Source organism: Oratosquilla oratoria, chromosome 4, assembly GCF_046742065.1.
Source record: "Oratosquilla oratoria isolate Oo_2021 chromosome 4, ASM4674206v1, whole genome shotgun sequence".
NCBI lineage: Eukaryota > Metazoa > Arthropoda > Malacostraca > Stomatopoda > Squillidae > Oratosquilla > Oratosquilla oratoria.
In genome coordinates this window covers 74,606,720-74,622,034 of record NC_134780.1, presented here as the reverse complement: position 1 = coordinate 74,622,034, position 15,315 = coordinate 74,606,720, and the positions used below count along the sequence as shown (strand labels likewise).

The window sequence follows — 15,315 nt, the reverse complement described above, 5'->3', positions numbered from 1 at the left end:
GTCTCCCCGACAATTTTGTTAATCTGTATATCATAGGACAAGTCGTTCGTGATAATTACTCCCAAATCTTTTTCGGATCCTACTTTCTTTACTTCTTTGGTTCCAATTGTATATTTTCCTGATATTCTGTTTTTGCTTTTTCCAAACTCCATTATGCTACACTTCTTAGTATTAACCCCTTCCATACGGTGCCGCACACGTAGGCGTCATGAGGAGCAAGTGGATTCGCGACGCTGCCATATCGGCGTCTTGATTATATTTATTGTAGTCGCCCCTGTGTTTTTACATTCTCCCAAATGCGCCCTTAATCCCATTCTCTGTGGTTTTCAAAATTCGCGGGTGAAAGAGAGAACGATCGATATAAGCGGCAACTATATTTTATGATGCGAATATTATTTCGTTACGTCGTACGGCTGGCATTGGCTGCTGCCCGCGAGATTTAAGTCCCATATTGAAGTGGTTAAAGTCCACTTCCCATTTCTGACTCCAGTTCCATACCCTATTCAGGTCTTCTTGCAGTGCTTCACAGTCCTTATCAGTTTCTACTTTCCTTAACAGTTTGGCGTCATCGGCAAAGAAGCTCATGTAGCAGTTCACGTCCTCGTCCATGTCATTCATATAGATAGCAAACATTATTGGTGCCAGCACAGATCCTTGCGGTACTCCACTGATCACCTCTTTCCAATCTGAATATTTTTCTCTGAGCACTACTCTCATCTTTCTACCAGTCAGAAAGTCCTCTATCCATTTTAGTAGGTTTCCTTGTATTCCTCCTATGTGGTCCAGTTTTTTTAGTAGTTTTCTGTGTGGTACTTTGTCAAAGGCTTTTTGCAAGTCTAGGAATGCACAATCAGCCCATCCATTTCTTTCTTGCACTATGTCTATTAGTCTTGAGTAAAAGCATATTAAGTTTGTGGAGCATGATCTTCCTTGTCTGAATCCGAATTGTCTTGGGTTTAATATGTCATTGTCTTCTAGATGTTTTACCCATCTATTCTTGATTATTTTCTCACAAATTTTGGCATATATGTGTATATATATGTATATGTATATATATGTATATATATGTATATGTATATATATGTATATGTATATATATGTATATGTGTATATATGTATATATATGTATATGTATATATATGTATATGTGTATATATGTATATATATATGTATATATATATATGTATATATATATATATGTATATATATATATATGTATGTGTATATATATGTATATGTATATATATGTATATGTATATATATGTATGTGTATATATATGTATATGTATATATATGTATGTGTATATATATGTATATGTATATATATGTATGTATATTTATTTGTGTGTATATATATTTATATTTATATATATGTACGTATATATATTTATATATGTAATATATATTTACATGTATATATATTTATATATATATGTATATATGTATAATATATAATATGTATCTATATATATAAGTATGTATGTATATATATGATATATATATATATATGTATCATATATATATATATCTATATATATATATATAATATATATATATATATATATAATAATAATAATAATAATGTGTGTATATAAATGTATATATATGTATTCAACTTTAAATGGGAACTAGAAGACCAGAAAATGAAGGACATAGCTATCACCTCTTGCCCTTGGAATTATTCAGATTTACTTAGAGAAAAAGAAGTTATATTATGCAGATTAATAATCGGTCACACTAGACTGATGGACAACTTCCTAATGAACAGAGTACCTCAACCATTTTGTAATGATTGCATTGTCTCATTGACAATCAAACATATTTTAGTAGAATGCCCAAGTCTAATGGCAGCTAGAGAACATTACTTTTACATACATATACCAAGGCTTTTTCCCCCTTACAAGGGAGGTAGCCAAAAAGAAAAAGGCATAAAATCATTCCCACCCATTCCATCCCTGAATACACTCCACTCCTCTCCACACTCCCTCTTATCTTAGCACCTTCTGGATGATAGGTCATCCCTGGACCTTGTCCACTGCCCTGGGTCAGAAGCAGTCGCAAGACACAGCTATATATTACTTTTACCATTGTAAAAATAATAATGGCAGATATTCCTTAAGATTTTAGGAGCTGAATGTGATATAGATCTCCTTTTTAATTTTCTTAAAGAAATTTGCATTCATGATAAGATTTAGAATGCCAAGTTTTAAATTCTATTTATATATTTTCTTAATCTTAGTGCAGCATTAGTTAAAACCTTTTAAATACAGCATATCAGTTGAAATGATAACTAATTTATAAGTTAAGTATAAAAGTTTGAATACATATGTTAAAATGTTCATTGTTTTTAAAATATATATTTATAAGGTATAGTACCTACTCTCTACAACAATATAGAGATAGATATTTTATCTAATTATTAGTGGCATCAATGACCATAGATGTTCTGATGCCAAATAGTCCCCAATAAATAAATATAAAGGAGGAAACAAAGAAGATCCTACAAACTTCAGACCGGTATCCCTTACAATCACAGAAGCAAAAATATGTGAAAAAGTTATCAAACAAATGGATCAAACACTTGGAAGAAAATAGAATATTAAACCCTAAACAATTTGGCTTTAGAAGTGGAAGATCGTGTACCACAAACTTAATATGCTTTTACTCGAGATTAATTGAGATAATACAAAAAAGAGATGGCTGGGCAGATTGTGCCTTCTTGGACTTGCAGAAGGCTTTTGACAAAGTACCACATAAAAAGAAAAATTGAAATAATAGGAATACAAGGTAAGCTACTGGAATGGATGAAGGATTTCTTAAGTGGGAGAAAAATGAGAGTGGTACTTAGAGACAAAAATTTGAACTTTGAAGATGTGATAAATGGTGTCCTGCAAGGCTCTGTATTGGCTCCTTTAATGTTTGCCATATATATAAATGATGTGGATGAGGGAGTGAAGTGTTACATGAACTTCTTTGCTGACGATGCACAGAAGAAGAGTGCAGATCACAAGAAGACCTGGACAGAATATGGGAATGGAGTCAGAGGTGTGAAATGAACTTTAACATTAAGAAATGTAGTATAATAAAATTTGGAAAAACCAAATAAGTCAAAAGTCAGTTTAGAAAGGGACCTAGGAGTGATTATGTTAAGTGACTGATACATGATAAACATGTCAACAGATTATTTGGAGAGACTTTTAACTTAAGATAAGTGCAAATGGTCTTCGACTACATGGATGAAGAAATGGTAAAGAAAATAGTGGTTGCACTGATAAGACCTAAACTAGAGTATGCTGCAACACTATGGGCACCTAACACAAAAAAATAACATAAGAAAATTAGAAAGCATTCAAAGAGTAGCGACAAAAAATGGCACCTGCAGTATCAAATTTGACATACAAAGATTAGAGAAATTACATCTATCAACACTGGAACAGAGAAGAGAGAAGTGATTTGTCGACCATTTATAGAATTATCAAAGGGATGGAGATTCTTGATAGAGATGACTTATTACCAGGTAAAATGGGACGGAAGAGAAACAAGAGGACACGAAAAGAAGCTAAAGAAGGACAGTTACAGAAGAGATCTGAGAAAGAATAGCTTACCACATAGTGATTGATGTCTGGAACAAACTAAACGGAGAATCAGTGAGTGCCAAAACTATACAAGATTTTAAGAATAAACTGGATGCAGAGAGATACAAAAATGGGTCACTATGAGCATAGCTCTTGTCCTGAAAAATACAACTAGGTAAATACATCCAGCGCAGAATGGCCTACTGGCTTCGGCACTTGAACTTCAAGCCAAAAATTTCATAAATCAATCAAACACATTCAAACTGTTCCTCTCTTCTTATGTTTCATGTTTCTGCCCCATACAGTGTTGTCACCACAATCACTCCTTCATACAATCTTCTCTTAGCATCCATTCCCAAATATCTATTTCTTGTGACACTTTTTAATCCTCCAAGGCATTTACTCACTTCTCTCGATCTACACTCTACCTCCATTTGCACCCAAGTATCTAAAACTATCCACTTCCAGTCTCCCTTAATACTCACTTCCAGTCTGCTGCCACATTCTCCCCTTGTACATCTCATCACATTATTTTTACCCACATCTATGTTCATCTTCCTTCTTTCACACACCTTCCCAAATTCTGGGACACTTGGTAGAGTTCCTGGCTGCTACTACAGAGGTTTGGGTTCGAATCCTGCCCAGGGCTGAAATAATTTCAGTATCACTGAGCTGTGGGGGGGGGAGTTGGGTGTTTGTGTGTATGTAAGGTCACAGCATTACCCATAGATCAGTCATATAAGAGCTCTGAGCCCTCTTCTGGGAGGGAAATGGCTGTCAATCATGAGTCCAATACGTGATCCAAAGACCGTGGTGAATCTGTCACTAACCTCCTCAGTCCCTCCTCTGATCCTGCTACAAGCGCAGTGTCATCAGCAGACAATAACAGTTTTATCTCCCACTTTTCTCCATTTTCTTTAACCATCTCCAATCACTGACCCACTACCCTTTCATTTACCTCTCGCACCACCCCATCCATGTATAAATTGAACAGCCAGGGCAACATAACACATCTCTGACTACCTTTACCTCAAACCACTCTCTCCATTTCTAATCCTAACACAAGCACTACTACTCCTGTAAAAACTCTTGATTGCTCTTAAAAGCAGTATATAGTGACAGTCCCTGTTTTGCAGATATACTGATAAACTACTATTCTGATGCTATGACAGCATTATACATCCAAGTGACCCATATATTGAGTAGCAATGTTGTAATCTCATTACATGGTACATACATATACCAAGGCTTTTTCCCCCTTACAAGGGAGGTAGCCAAAAAGGGAAAGGCATAAAATCATTTCCACCCATTCCATCCCTGAATACACTCCACACCCCTCCACCCTCCCTCTTATCTTAGCACCTCCTGGATGACGGGTCATCCCTGCACCTTGTCCACTGCCCTGGGTCAGAAGCAGTGTCGCAAGACACAGCACATCCAAAGCAAGGCCGCTTCATTGAATCGGCGACCCCCCTCTCTCCGTCCCACCATTGCATAAAAGGAGAGGACGGGGAGAAATCCCTTTGGGCTGTGTCAAATTTTGCTCACACATACTACCTCACCCCCCATCCCCATCACAACATCATCCATATACAACCATTCTCCATTCACCCCTGTCTTCTGTTCTCTCCCGTCCTGCCTCAACAGACATTCCCCTCTTCCCCAAAGCCCCCTTCACCCCTGTCTTCTGTTCTCTCCCATCCTTCCTCAACAGACATTCCCCTCTTCCCCAAAGCCCCCTTCACCCCATCCATCCACCTCATCCTAGGACGTCCCCTCATGTTCACTCCCGCCACATCTGCCTTCCCTCTTTTACTAGTCTTTTTTCACTCGTTCTTTCCATGTGTCCAAACCATCCTAATATTCTTTCATCAACCCTATCTCCCAGCTCCTTTTCCACCCCTGTTCTCCTCCTCACCTCCTCATTCCTCACTCTATCTAGCCTAGTAACCCCCATCATACTTCTCAGAAACCTCATCTCAAACACATTCAAACTCCTTCTCTCTTCTTCTCTTATGTTCCATGTTTCTGCCCCATAGAGTGCTGTTGGCACAATCACTCCTTCATACAGTCTCCTCTTCGCATCCATTCCCAAATGTCTATTCCTCATTACACTCTTTAATCCACCAAGGCATTTACTCGCTTCTCTCAATCTACATTCTACCTCCACCTTCACTCCACCTTCACTCCACCTTTTCCTGCCACATTTGCACCCAAGTATCTAAAACTATCCACTTCCTCCAGTCGCTCTCCCTTAATGCTCACTTCCAGTCTACTGCCACTTTCACCCCTTGTACATCTCATCACCTTACTTTTACCCACATTTATCTTTAGCTTTCTTCTATCACATACTCTCCCAAACTCTGTCACCAACTTCCTCAATCCCTCCTCCGATCCTGCCACAAGCGCAGTGTTGTCCACAAACAACAGCTGGCTTACCTCCCACTTTTCTCCATTACCATTACATGGTAACATAGGATATTTACCTGTGACACTTGTTATAATGCATTGTATTACTGTATTGGGTTGGTTTGGATACATGGAAAGAATGAGTGAAGAAAGATTAGTAAAAGAGGTGTGAAAGGCAGGTGGATGAGGTGAACATAAGGGGACGACTGAGGATGAGATGGATGGATGGAGTCAAAGGGATGTTGAACAAGGAAGGGAGAAGGCAGTAGATAGGGATGAGTGGAGAATGAGTGGGTATAGATGATATTGTGATGCAAGGGAGGGAAGGAGTGGGGGATGGTTAGGGAGTGGTTATGTATTTACCTAGTTGTATTTACCTAGTTGTAATATACGGGAGGGGAGCTATGCTCGTGGTGACCCGTCTATGTATCTCTCCGCATCAAGTTTTATCTTAAAATCTTGTATAGTGTTAGCACATACTGTTTTGTTGTCTAATTTGTTCCATGTATTTATCACTGTGTGTGGGGAAACTGTTCCTTTTCAAGTTTTTTCTATTACTATCCTTTTTCAATTTTTTTGTGTCCTCTTGTTTTACCGTTGTCCCACTTTAATAGGTCGTTCCTGTCTAAAACTTCCATTCCTTTCATTATTCTGTAGATAGTTAGCAAATCTCCTCTTTCTCTTCTTTGTTCCAGAGTTGGTAGGTTCAATTTGGATAGTCTTTGCTCATATGTTAGTTCGGCGAGTGTCGGTGCTAGTTTTGTTGTCGCTCTTTGTAATCTTTCTAGTTTCTTAATATTCTTTTTGGTACTGGGTGTCCAAAGTGATGCTGCGTACTCGAGTTTTGGTCTTATTAGTGTAGTAATTATTTTCCTTATCATTTCTTCGTCCATATAGGTAAATGCCACTTTGATTGCTCTCAATAAGTTGTAGGTTTCTCCGAACATCTTGTTTATATGCTTATCTGGTTTCATGTCCTTTCCAATCATCACTCCAAGATCTTTTTCATAGTTTGTTTTATTTATTTTTTCTTCCCCAATTCTGTAATCTTTTGATATTCTATTTTTACTCTTTCCAAATTCCATTATGCTGCATTTCTTAATATTGAATTTTACTTGCCATTTTTTAGTCCAATTCCATATTGTGTCCAGATATTGTTGCAATGAGTTGCAGTCCTCTTCCGTTTTTACCTTAAGTAATTTTGCATCATCTGCAAAAAAATTTATATAGCACTCCACGCCTTCATTCATGTCATTAATGTATACAGCGAACATGATCGGTGCCAGTACTGATCCTTGCGGGACCCCGCTTTTTACTTCTTCCCAGTTGGAGAATTTTTCTCTAATTACAACTCTCATTTTCCTCCCAATCAGAAAGTCTTACATCCATTCCAATAATTTTCCTCTGATGCCACCTTTTGACTTTATCTTATTTATTAGTTTCCTATGAGGTACCTTATCGAATGCCTTTTGCAGGTCCAGAAAAGCACAGTCTGCCCATCCATCTCTTTCTTCTATTATGTCTACTAATCTTGAGTAAAAGCAAATCAGATTTGTTGTGCAGGATCTCCCTTGTCTAAATCCAAATATATTTGGGTTCAGTATAGATTTTTCTTCCAGGTACTTAACCCATCTGTTTTTGATCACTCTTTCACAAATTTTTGCTATTGTGCTTGTTAGTGAGACCGGTCTGTAGTTAGATGGATCTTCCTTATCACCTCCCTTATAAATTGGTACAATGTTTGCTTTTTTCCAGTCCAATGGTACTTTTCCTTCTTTAATTGATGATTTAATTATATCATATATTTTGTCAGTTAATTCTTCCATGCATTCTTTCAGTATCCAGTTTGCTATTCCGTCTGGGCCATGTGATTTTCTGACATCCAGGGTTTTAATTTGATCACTGATTTCTTTTTGTGTTACGTTTATTTCTTTCATTGCTGGGGATAATTCTCTCTCTCTAACTTCACTGTTAGGCGAGTTTTCTATTGTGAATACTGATCTGAAGTGGTTGTTCATTATTTCAGCCATTTCCAGTTCTTCTGTAAATTCCTTTTTATCTTGGCGCAGTTTTTCTATTTCTTGTTTGTTTTTCAGTTTTCCATTTACATATTTGTAAAATAGTTTGGGTTCTTCTTTACATTTGTCTATTATCTTTTTTTCGTAATTTCTCTTTTCATCTCTGCGTATTTTTACATTCGTTTCTTAGTTTGATGTATGTTTGCCATTTGCTTTGTTTCTTATCTCTTTTCCATTTTTTCCAAGCTTTGTCCCTTTTTTCCTTTGCTTCACTACATCTTTTGTTGTACCAGTTCTTTATGTATGCCTTTTCCATTTTTTGTTGTGGTACGAATTTGTCCACTCCTTCATTATAAATTTCTTTTAGTATGTTCCATTTTTCTTCTATCCCTGTATCTTCGTTTTGGAATTTTTCCCAGTTTGCATTGCGAAAGAATGTTTTAAGTTTCTCAAAGTTTGTTTTGTTATACATGGGTGGTGGAGGGGGAAGCTTTGGCGGTAGCGTGGTGCCTGCGTAAAGCCTCCTGGGGTGCCCCAACCTCTCTTTGGCGACAAGGCCCTCAAGCAGACCCTGCAGTACAGGTTCACCATGCGCTTTCTGCAAACACAACGCGGCAGCCGACTTCTTATCCAGGTATCCCGTGGCCAAGTTTAATCCGGACGAGATGGATGAAGAACAAGACGTCGCTATCGCCGCAGCCATGTCAGCAGCTACTGTAGCCGCCCTTGACCTGAGTGGGTGCGCCACCATCGACGAAGAGATGGTGCTGCAAACTGAGCAGCGGCGACTGGGAGCCTCACAGATCACGGGAGCCCGCCTGCCTGCGGCCCTTCTACGGTGTACGAGACAGACTGGCAGTGTCCCGTGGCCTAGTCACCTATACCTATGATCAGGGATGTGTGCGGCTTGTCATCCCTGAGGCTCTGCGACAACGAGTGGCAGCTAGCCTTCACGCCAGCCATCAGGGCCTCGACTCCATGCTAAGAAGAGCCAGACAGACGGTGTACTGGCCTGGAATGGAGGGTGACCTGCAGCATTACAGGGGCACATGTAACTCCTGCAATGCTAACGCGCCGTCACAACCACCTGAGCCCCTCATTCTCACCCCACCCGATTACCCCTTTCAGCAGACGGTGGCAGACCTATTCCAGCTGGTAGGTCAAACATACCTAGTCTACGCCGACCGACTCACTGGCTGGCTAGAAGTTGCGCACCTACCCTCGGGTGCCACGTCCAGCGAAATCATGAAGCACCTAAGGCACTACTTCACCAGATGGGGGGCCCCAGAACAACTCTCTACTGACGGAGGTACGAACCTAGTGAGCGGGGAAATGACCGCTTTCCTCAGGAGATGGGGCGTCACGACCCGCCTCTCCTCCGCTCAGTACCCTCAGTCCAACGGCCGAGCCGAGGCCGCCGTGAAGACAGCCAAGAGGATTCTGCGAGACAACACAGGGACCAGCGGCAGCCTGGACAATGACAAGGTGTCCCTTGCCCTCCTCCAATACCTCAACACCCCGCTACGAGAAGGAAACGCATCCCCCGCACAATTGACAACTGGCAGACAGCTACGTGATGGAGTCCCCACGGCCAAACAGAACTACAAAGTCAATTGTGAGTGGCAGCGGACCCTGGAGGAGAGGGAGACTCAGATGGCGCAACATCATGCAGAGATACGACAGAATAGCACGGGCCAGCGACGTCGACGGCGCCGCCTGCAGCCGGGAGCCCGTGTGTGGGTTCAAGACCAGACTTCTAAGGCATGGAGCAAGTCTGGTACCGTAGTCGAAGTCCACCCACACCGCCAGTATGCAGTGAGGATGGACGGAAGCGGTCGCATCTCACTGCGCACCCGCGGCCATTTGAGAATGGCCGCGCCACCACGGGGGCCATTATCACCCGGGGGTTCACCCGAGCCGCAGCCACCGACCCAGGGGACGCCTCCGCCTGCTTCCCCGAGAAGGGAACGTCCTCAAAGGCACACGTCTCGGCCGAGATGGCTGGACGACTACATAATCTAGCTGTTCAATTTTGTTCATATTATATGTCATTGGAATTGTCATTTACAGTATATTGTCTTGTTCAATGTAATCAGATTGTCAAGGTATTTGTTTTGTTTTTCCCTCACAATCTTGAGGGGGAGATGTAGGAGTTTTTATTGTGAGAACTGGCAACTGCGAGTCACGCTCGTAGAGACTACCGCAAGCGCGGGTAGTCAGTCACCCGCCAAGAGCCCTATTGTAAGTAAGCTTAAATAAAAACCTAACAATGGGTCTTCCTATTCTATGTTTAACATTTTTGCTTGGGTCTGGTTGTTCTTTCAATTCCATTTCTATTAGTACATGGTCACTTTTTCCTATGTGTGGATGATATTTTGACACAGCATGAAGGGACCCCGTCTTCTATTTTTCTGCATGAGTGAGACAGAAGGGAGAGGGTTGCAGCCTTGCTGTGGATGTGCTGTGTCTTGCTGCAATGCTTCTGACCAAGGGCAGTGGATGGGATTTATGGATGACCTGTCATCCATGAGGAGCTAAGATGAGAGGGAGGGAGTGGTGGTGGATGGGAGTGTGTATACGCCTTTTGACTTTGGCCACCTCCTTAGTAAAGGGGAAAAAGCCTTTTGTATATAAATTAATAATATTATTAACATTTTGAAATTAGTTTTCCACACATGTCTCCATTTGTAAATTGTCTAGATCTCTCTCTAATAATTTGTATGGAATTTTCCTGTCCTAGTGGTTTGGGCAAGTATACCTTTATAAATGTATGATCCCTCTCCCAGTGAGATATATCTTTGGGGTCTCATCTGCTAGGTTGATTTAGCGAGTTAATGTCTTTGGGCTCTGAGGTTGTAAAAGTGGTGCAAGTTCAGGAAGTGTTGGATCTATTATTTTGTTTGTTCAATTAATATTAGTTCTTTATTGTTCTACAGTCTTTAAAATATGTGTTGTAATTATGGTATAATATCTTACAGATGCATCCTCGCTTCAAGACACTTACACGTAATATTCGTGAACGTCGTGGAGAAAAGGTTGCCATCAACATTCCAAGTAGGTCATTGGGTCAAACAGTTAATCTTGTTTTGGTTAACAAGATTTTGTTTCTGTTTATCAGGAGATATGTCATTTGTGATGATTACTCCCAGGTCTTTTTCAGATCCCACTTTCTTTACTTCCTTTGTACCAATTTTATATTGTCATGATATTCTTTTAATTTTTCCAAATTCCATTATGCCACATTTCTTGATGTTGAAATCCACTTCCCACTTCTGACTCCATTTCCAAACTTTGTTCAGATCTCTCTGTAATGATTCACGATCCTTTTCAGTGTTCACTTTCCTCAACAATTTTGAGTCATCTGCAAAGAAGCTTGTTTAACATTCCACATCTTTATCCATGTCATTCATGTAAATAGCAAACATTATTAGAGCCAATGCTGATCCCTGTGGAACTCCACTAATTACCTCTTCCCAAGTTGAACACTTTTCTCTGAACACTACCCTCATTTTTTTTTCCATGCAAAAAAATCCTTCATCCAGTTCAGTAATTTAGCTTGTATCCCTCTTATGTTTTCCAGTTTTCTTAATTTTTTATGTTGTACTTTGTCAAAGGTTTTATGTAAGCTCAGGAAAGTACAATCGACCCATCTGTCCTTTTCCTGTATATATCTATTAGTCTCAAGTAGAAACAAATAAAATTTATGGCACATTATCTTCCTTGTCTAAATCCGAATTGTCTTGGGTTTAGTATATCATTTTCTTCCAGATGTTTTATCCATCTGTTCTTAATAACTTTTTCACAAATTTTGGCTACAGTGCTAGTGAGGGAAACTGGTCTGTAATTTTTTTGGGTCTTCCTTGTTTCCTCTATTATATATTGGTACAATATTGGCATTTTTCCTGTCCTTTGCTATTTTTCCTTTGAGCAACTTGTTATATATTTTGTCCATTAGTAGTTCTTTACATTCTTTTAGTATCCAAATTGCAATTCTGTCGGGTCCATGTGATTTCCTGATGTCAAGATTCATTAAATGATCCATTATTTCTTTTTGTGTTATTATTATTTCCCTCAGGGGGGGGGGGGCAAGGCCCAGTACTTTGACGTAGTGGGGGGCTTGCATGTTGCGAGGAAGGACTGACCTGTGCCAGCCAGGTCCAACCATGCTGAAGAGGTCAATCCTGAGCTTCCAGACTAAAACTGTACCAAACAGATATAAATTGACGACCCCGGCCTGATCTTGATCATGAACTGGACTATTCTCTGGATTCAACACCCTCACCCCATGACATTTTGTCAGAGAGTGAGATATCAGGGGTAACGAATAGATAGGGGACCCCCCCCACCCTCGTTACCCAGTGAACTCCCCTATCCCTTTCCTTCTTATTCGCTACCCTACTCTCCTTTTCTCAAATTTTTCTTTTACTACTCGAGAGGTTCTGACAGTTAAAGGTTTCCCTGAAACCCTACCAGAAACCAGCTGGGTGATGGGATATACCGTGAGGTCCCAACTCATTGTGAGGGGCAAAACCCCGTATGCTGGTGGAGGGGGGGCAGAGGCCTTTGACTGCCGACTCTCTATCCATCTTCCAGTGCACACTGGGAGTAGCAACGCAGGCTCCATACTCTATGGAACAAAACTAAAGGACTAATTGGGTTGTGAAAGCTTATACTCGTGATTGAGACCCCCTGTTTGTAAATAGTTGTATTCTGGATCCCACTGACTCTGCAGAGACTACTTCTTTTATTGCTTGAGGCATCAAGCAACTGCAGTATCTTCTATGTACATTAACTCAAAAATTTCTGATACATGGTGACTCCCAAGAGATATAAACTTGACAATGGCAACTCCACTACCTGCAATTACAGCAGACCCTAAACCCTTGCCTCCTCCCATTCCTCCTCATCCTCCTGATCCTCCCCCTAATCACCCTTCCAAAGTATTAACGAACTCTCCCACAAATTTGACCCTTTCAAATAAACTCTCCTCTGACCCAGTTGACAACCCACCCAAGGCAAAGGAAAATCTTGACAACAAAGGCCCTGGACCGAATATGGATAAAGATTCAAATGAAAAGGCTTGTTTCCACTATTACTGCCAAACCAACAATGATCACACTGGAACCATTTGAAATGCCAAGCTTTAAAGGCAATGAAAAGACTTTACATTTTGAGAGTCTAGCTTTAAACATGAATTATGAAAACATTTTGCAAAAATTCAGTGAATTTGGATGTATAAAAGAAACTAGGCTACGGCTGTTAGACACTTCCAACTATTGGCAAGTGTGGATAGTATGTTCTTCCCACAATGATGCAAAGAAGGCGTATTCAGAAAATATTTCAAAAGATATCAAATGCTCTTTGGTCAATAAGGTACCACCTAATTTAGATGTATATTACCCTACAGTACATAATAAAAGCTCACAACACACAAACATCACAAGAACACCTAAGCCAGGTACTTGGCTCATTGCAACAACCAAGGGTGAACGAGCAAACTTGTATACTTTTAGGAAACGATTAAAGGTTAAAGCTGGAGATATGGAAAATTCCAGAATTACAAGATTTGGATGAACAAGTTTCTTAATGCATGCTTAGTCTCCCACTCAAGCAGCAATGATACCCAACTTAAAAATCAAACCTGATGGAGCCATCAAAGAAGTAAAGCCCCATTACAACTTTAGCTATGCCAAAGGGGCTATTTTCAACCAAGACCTACATGAATTGTCGGAAGAAGAGATTCTTGAGATGTGCCCCGAAACAATATGGAAAGTGTATAAAATTCCAAGATCTCGCATGATTGTTGTCACATTTAACAATGAAAACCTCCCATATGATATTATAATTGACAAGGAAAAAATGAGTATTCGCCCTTATAAGCAAAGACTGTTACAGTGTTACAATTGTTATGGCTATGGTAATCCCTCAAGGAAATGCACAAGGAACAGAGTCTGTGGTAATTGCTCCCAAAATGAACATGGTGACTGCGACCAATGAGAACTATTTATAAATTGTAAAGAAATCCATATTGCCAAAACCAGAAATTGCTCTACATATAAAAAAGAGCAGGAAGCTGTCCTGAAAGCTTCCATAGAAAAAACAAGCATAGGACATGCAAAGAGGCTGTTACTAAAAACAAGCTACAGTGAAGTTCTTCAAACAAACAAACCCAACACCATTGTAACATCCTTGACAAACAAGGATAAAAACTATAGACCTTCAGATGAAACCTCTAACCCCCCCTTTTTGGGGGGTCACCGGACTTCCTCGAGGACCACCGGACTTCCTCAGAGACCCTCCAAGCTTCCTCGGAAGCCCTCCGAACTCCCGCGGAGGACCCCAAGGCTTCCTTGGAGGCCCCCCAGGCTTCCTCGGAGGCCCCCCAGGCTACTCCGGAGGCCCTCCGGCTTCTGTAATGGCACACGAAACTTCCTCAGAGCCCCCTAGGGTCCCCGTCCCCCCTGAGGCCCAGTACTTTGATGTAGTAGGGGGGCTTGCGTGTAGCAGGGATGGGCTGAGCTGTGCCGAGCTGTGCCGAGCTGTGCCAGCCAGGTGCAACCATACTGGAGAGGTCAGCCCTAAGCTACCAGACGAAAACTGAGCCAAAAGACTTTTGTTGACGACCCTAGCTTGTCTTTGACCATGGACTGGAGTGCTCATAGGATATGCCACCCTCACCCAATGACAGTTGTTTTAGGATGAGGTTTTTGAGGTAGTGAATAGATAGGGGGTCCCTCACCCTTTTCCTTTGTGAATTCCCCTATCCCTATCCTTCATATTTGCTACCCTACTCTCCTTTTTCACCATCTTTCTGTAATACTTGTTAAGGAATGTTCTGGTATCTTGGTGCCTCCCAAGCTACATGTCTGAACCCAGTCAAGTGGGGATGTATACCACAAGGTCACTACTACTTGTGAGGGCCGAAAGCTCACAGACTGGGGAATGCATGTTTGCGAGGTAGGTACTAGGCTGGCGACTTCCTTTCTCCCTATCCAGTACACATGCAGAGTGACTACGCTGGACTCATCCTAAATGGGACAAAACAAAAGAGGACAAACCCCAGGTTGACAAAGTCTCTAACTCACCTCCGAGGCCCTGCATGTGTAAATAGTCGTTTCTGGAACTTCCCAACTCTGCAGATACTTTTCTTTTATTGCTTGAGGCATCAGGCAACTGCAGTAACTTCTATGTATTGATCTTTCTTTCTTAATATATGGTGTGGCCTCATAAATATACACGATCATGGCAGCTGTTCAAACTGTACATTCTAAATCTCCACCACTACCTGATCCTCCTCCTAAACCCCCCCCCGA

General features: G+C 40.8%; 1 protein-coding gene across 3 annotated transcripts in view; it reads left to right on the top strand.

Moving 5' to 3' along the window:
• Gclc (glutamate--cysteine ligase) overlaps positions 1-15,315 on the top strand; it is a 340,638-nt gene that overhangs the window by 41,624 nt on the left and 283,699 nt on the right. For all 3 annotated transcript variants that reach the window (XM_076184299.1, XM_076184298.1, XM_076184300.1), the window contains exon 3: positions 10,981-11,056. In XM_076184299.1, coding sequence (XP_076040414.1) covers positions 10,981-11,056 — 76 coding nt within the window. The remainder of the gene's footprint in view (positions 1-10,980; positions 11,057-15,315) is intronic.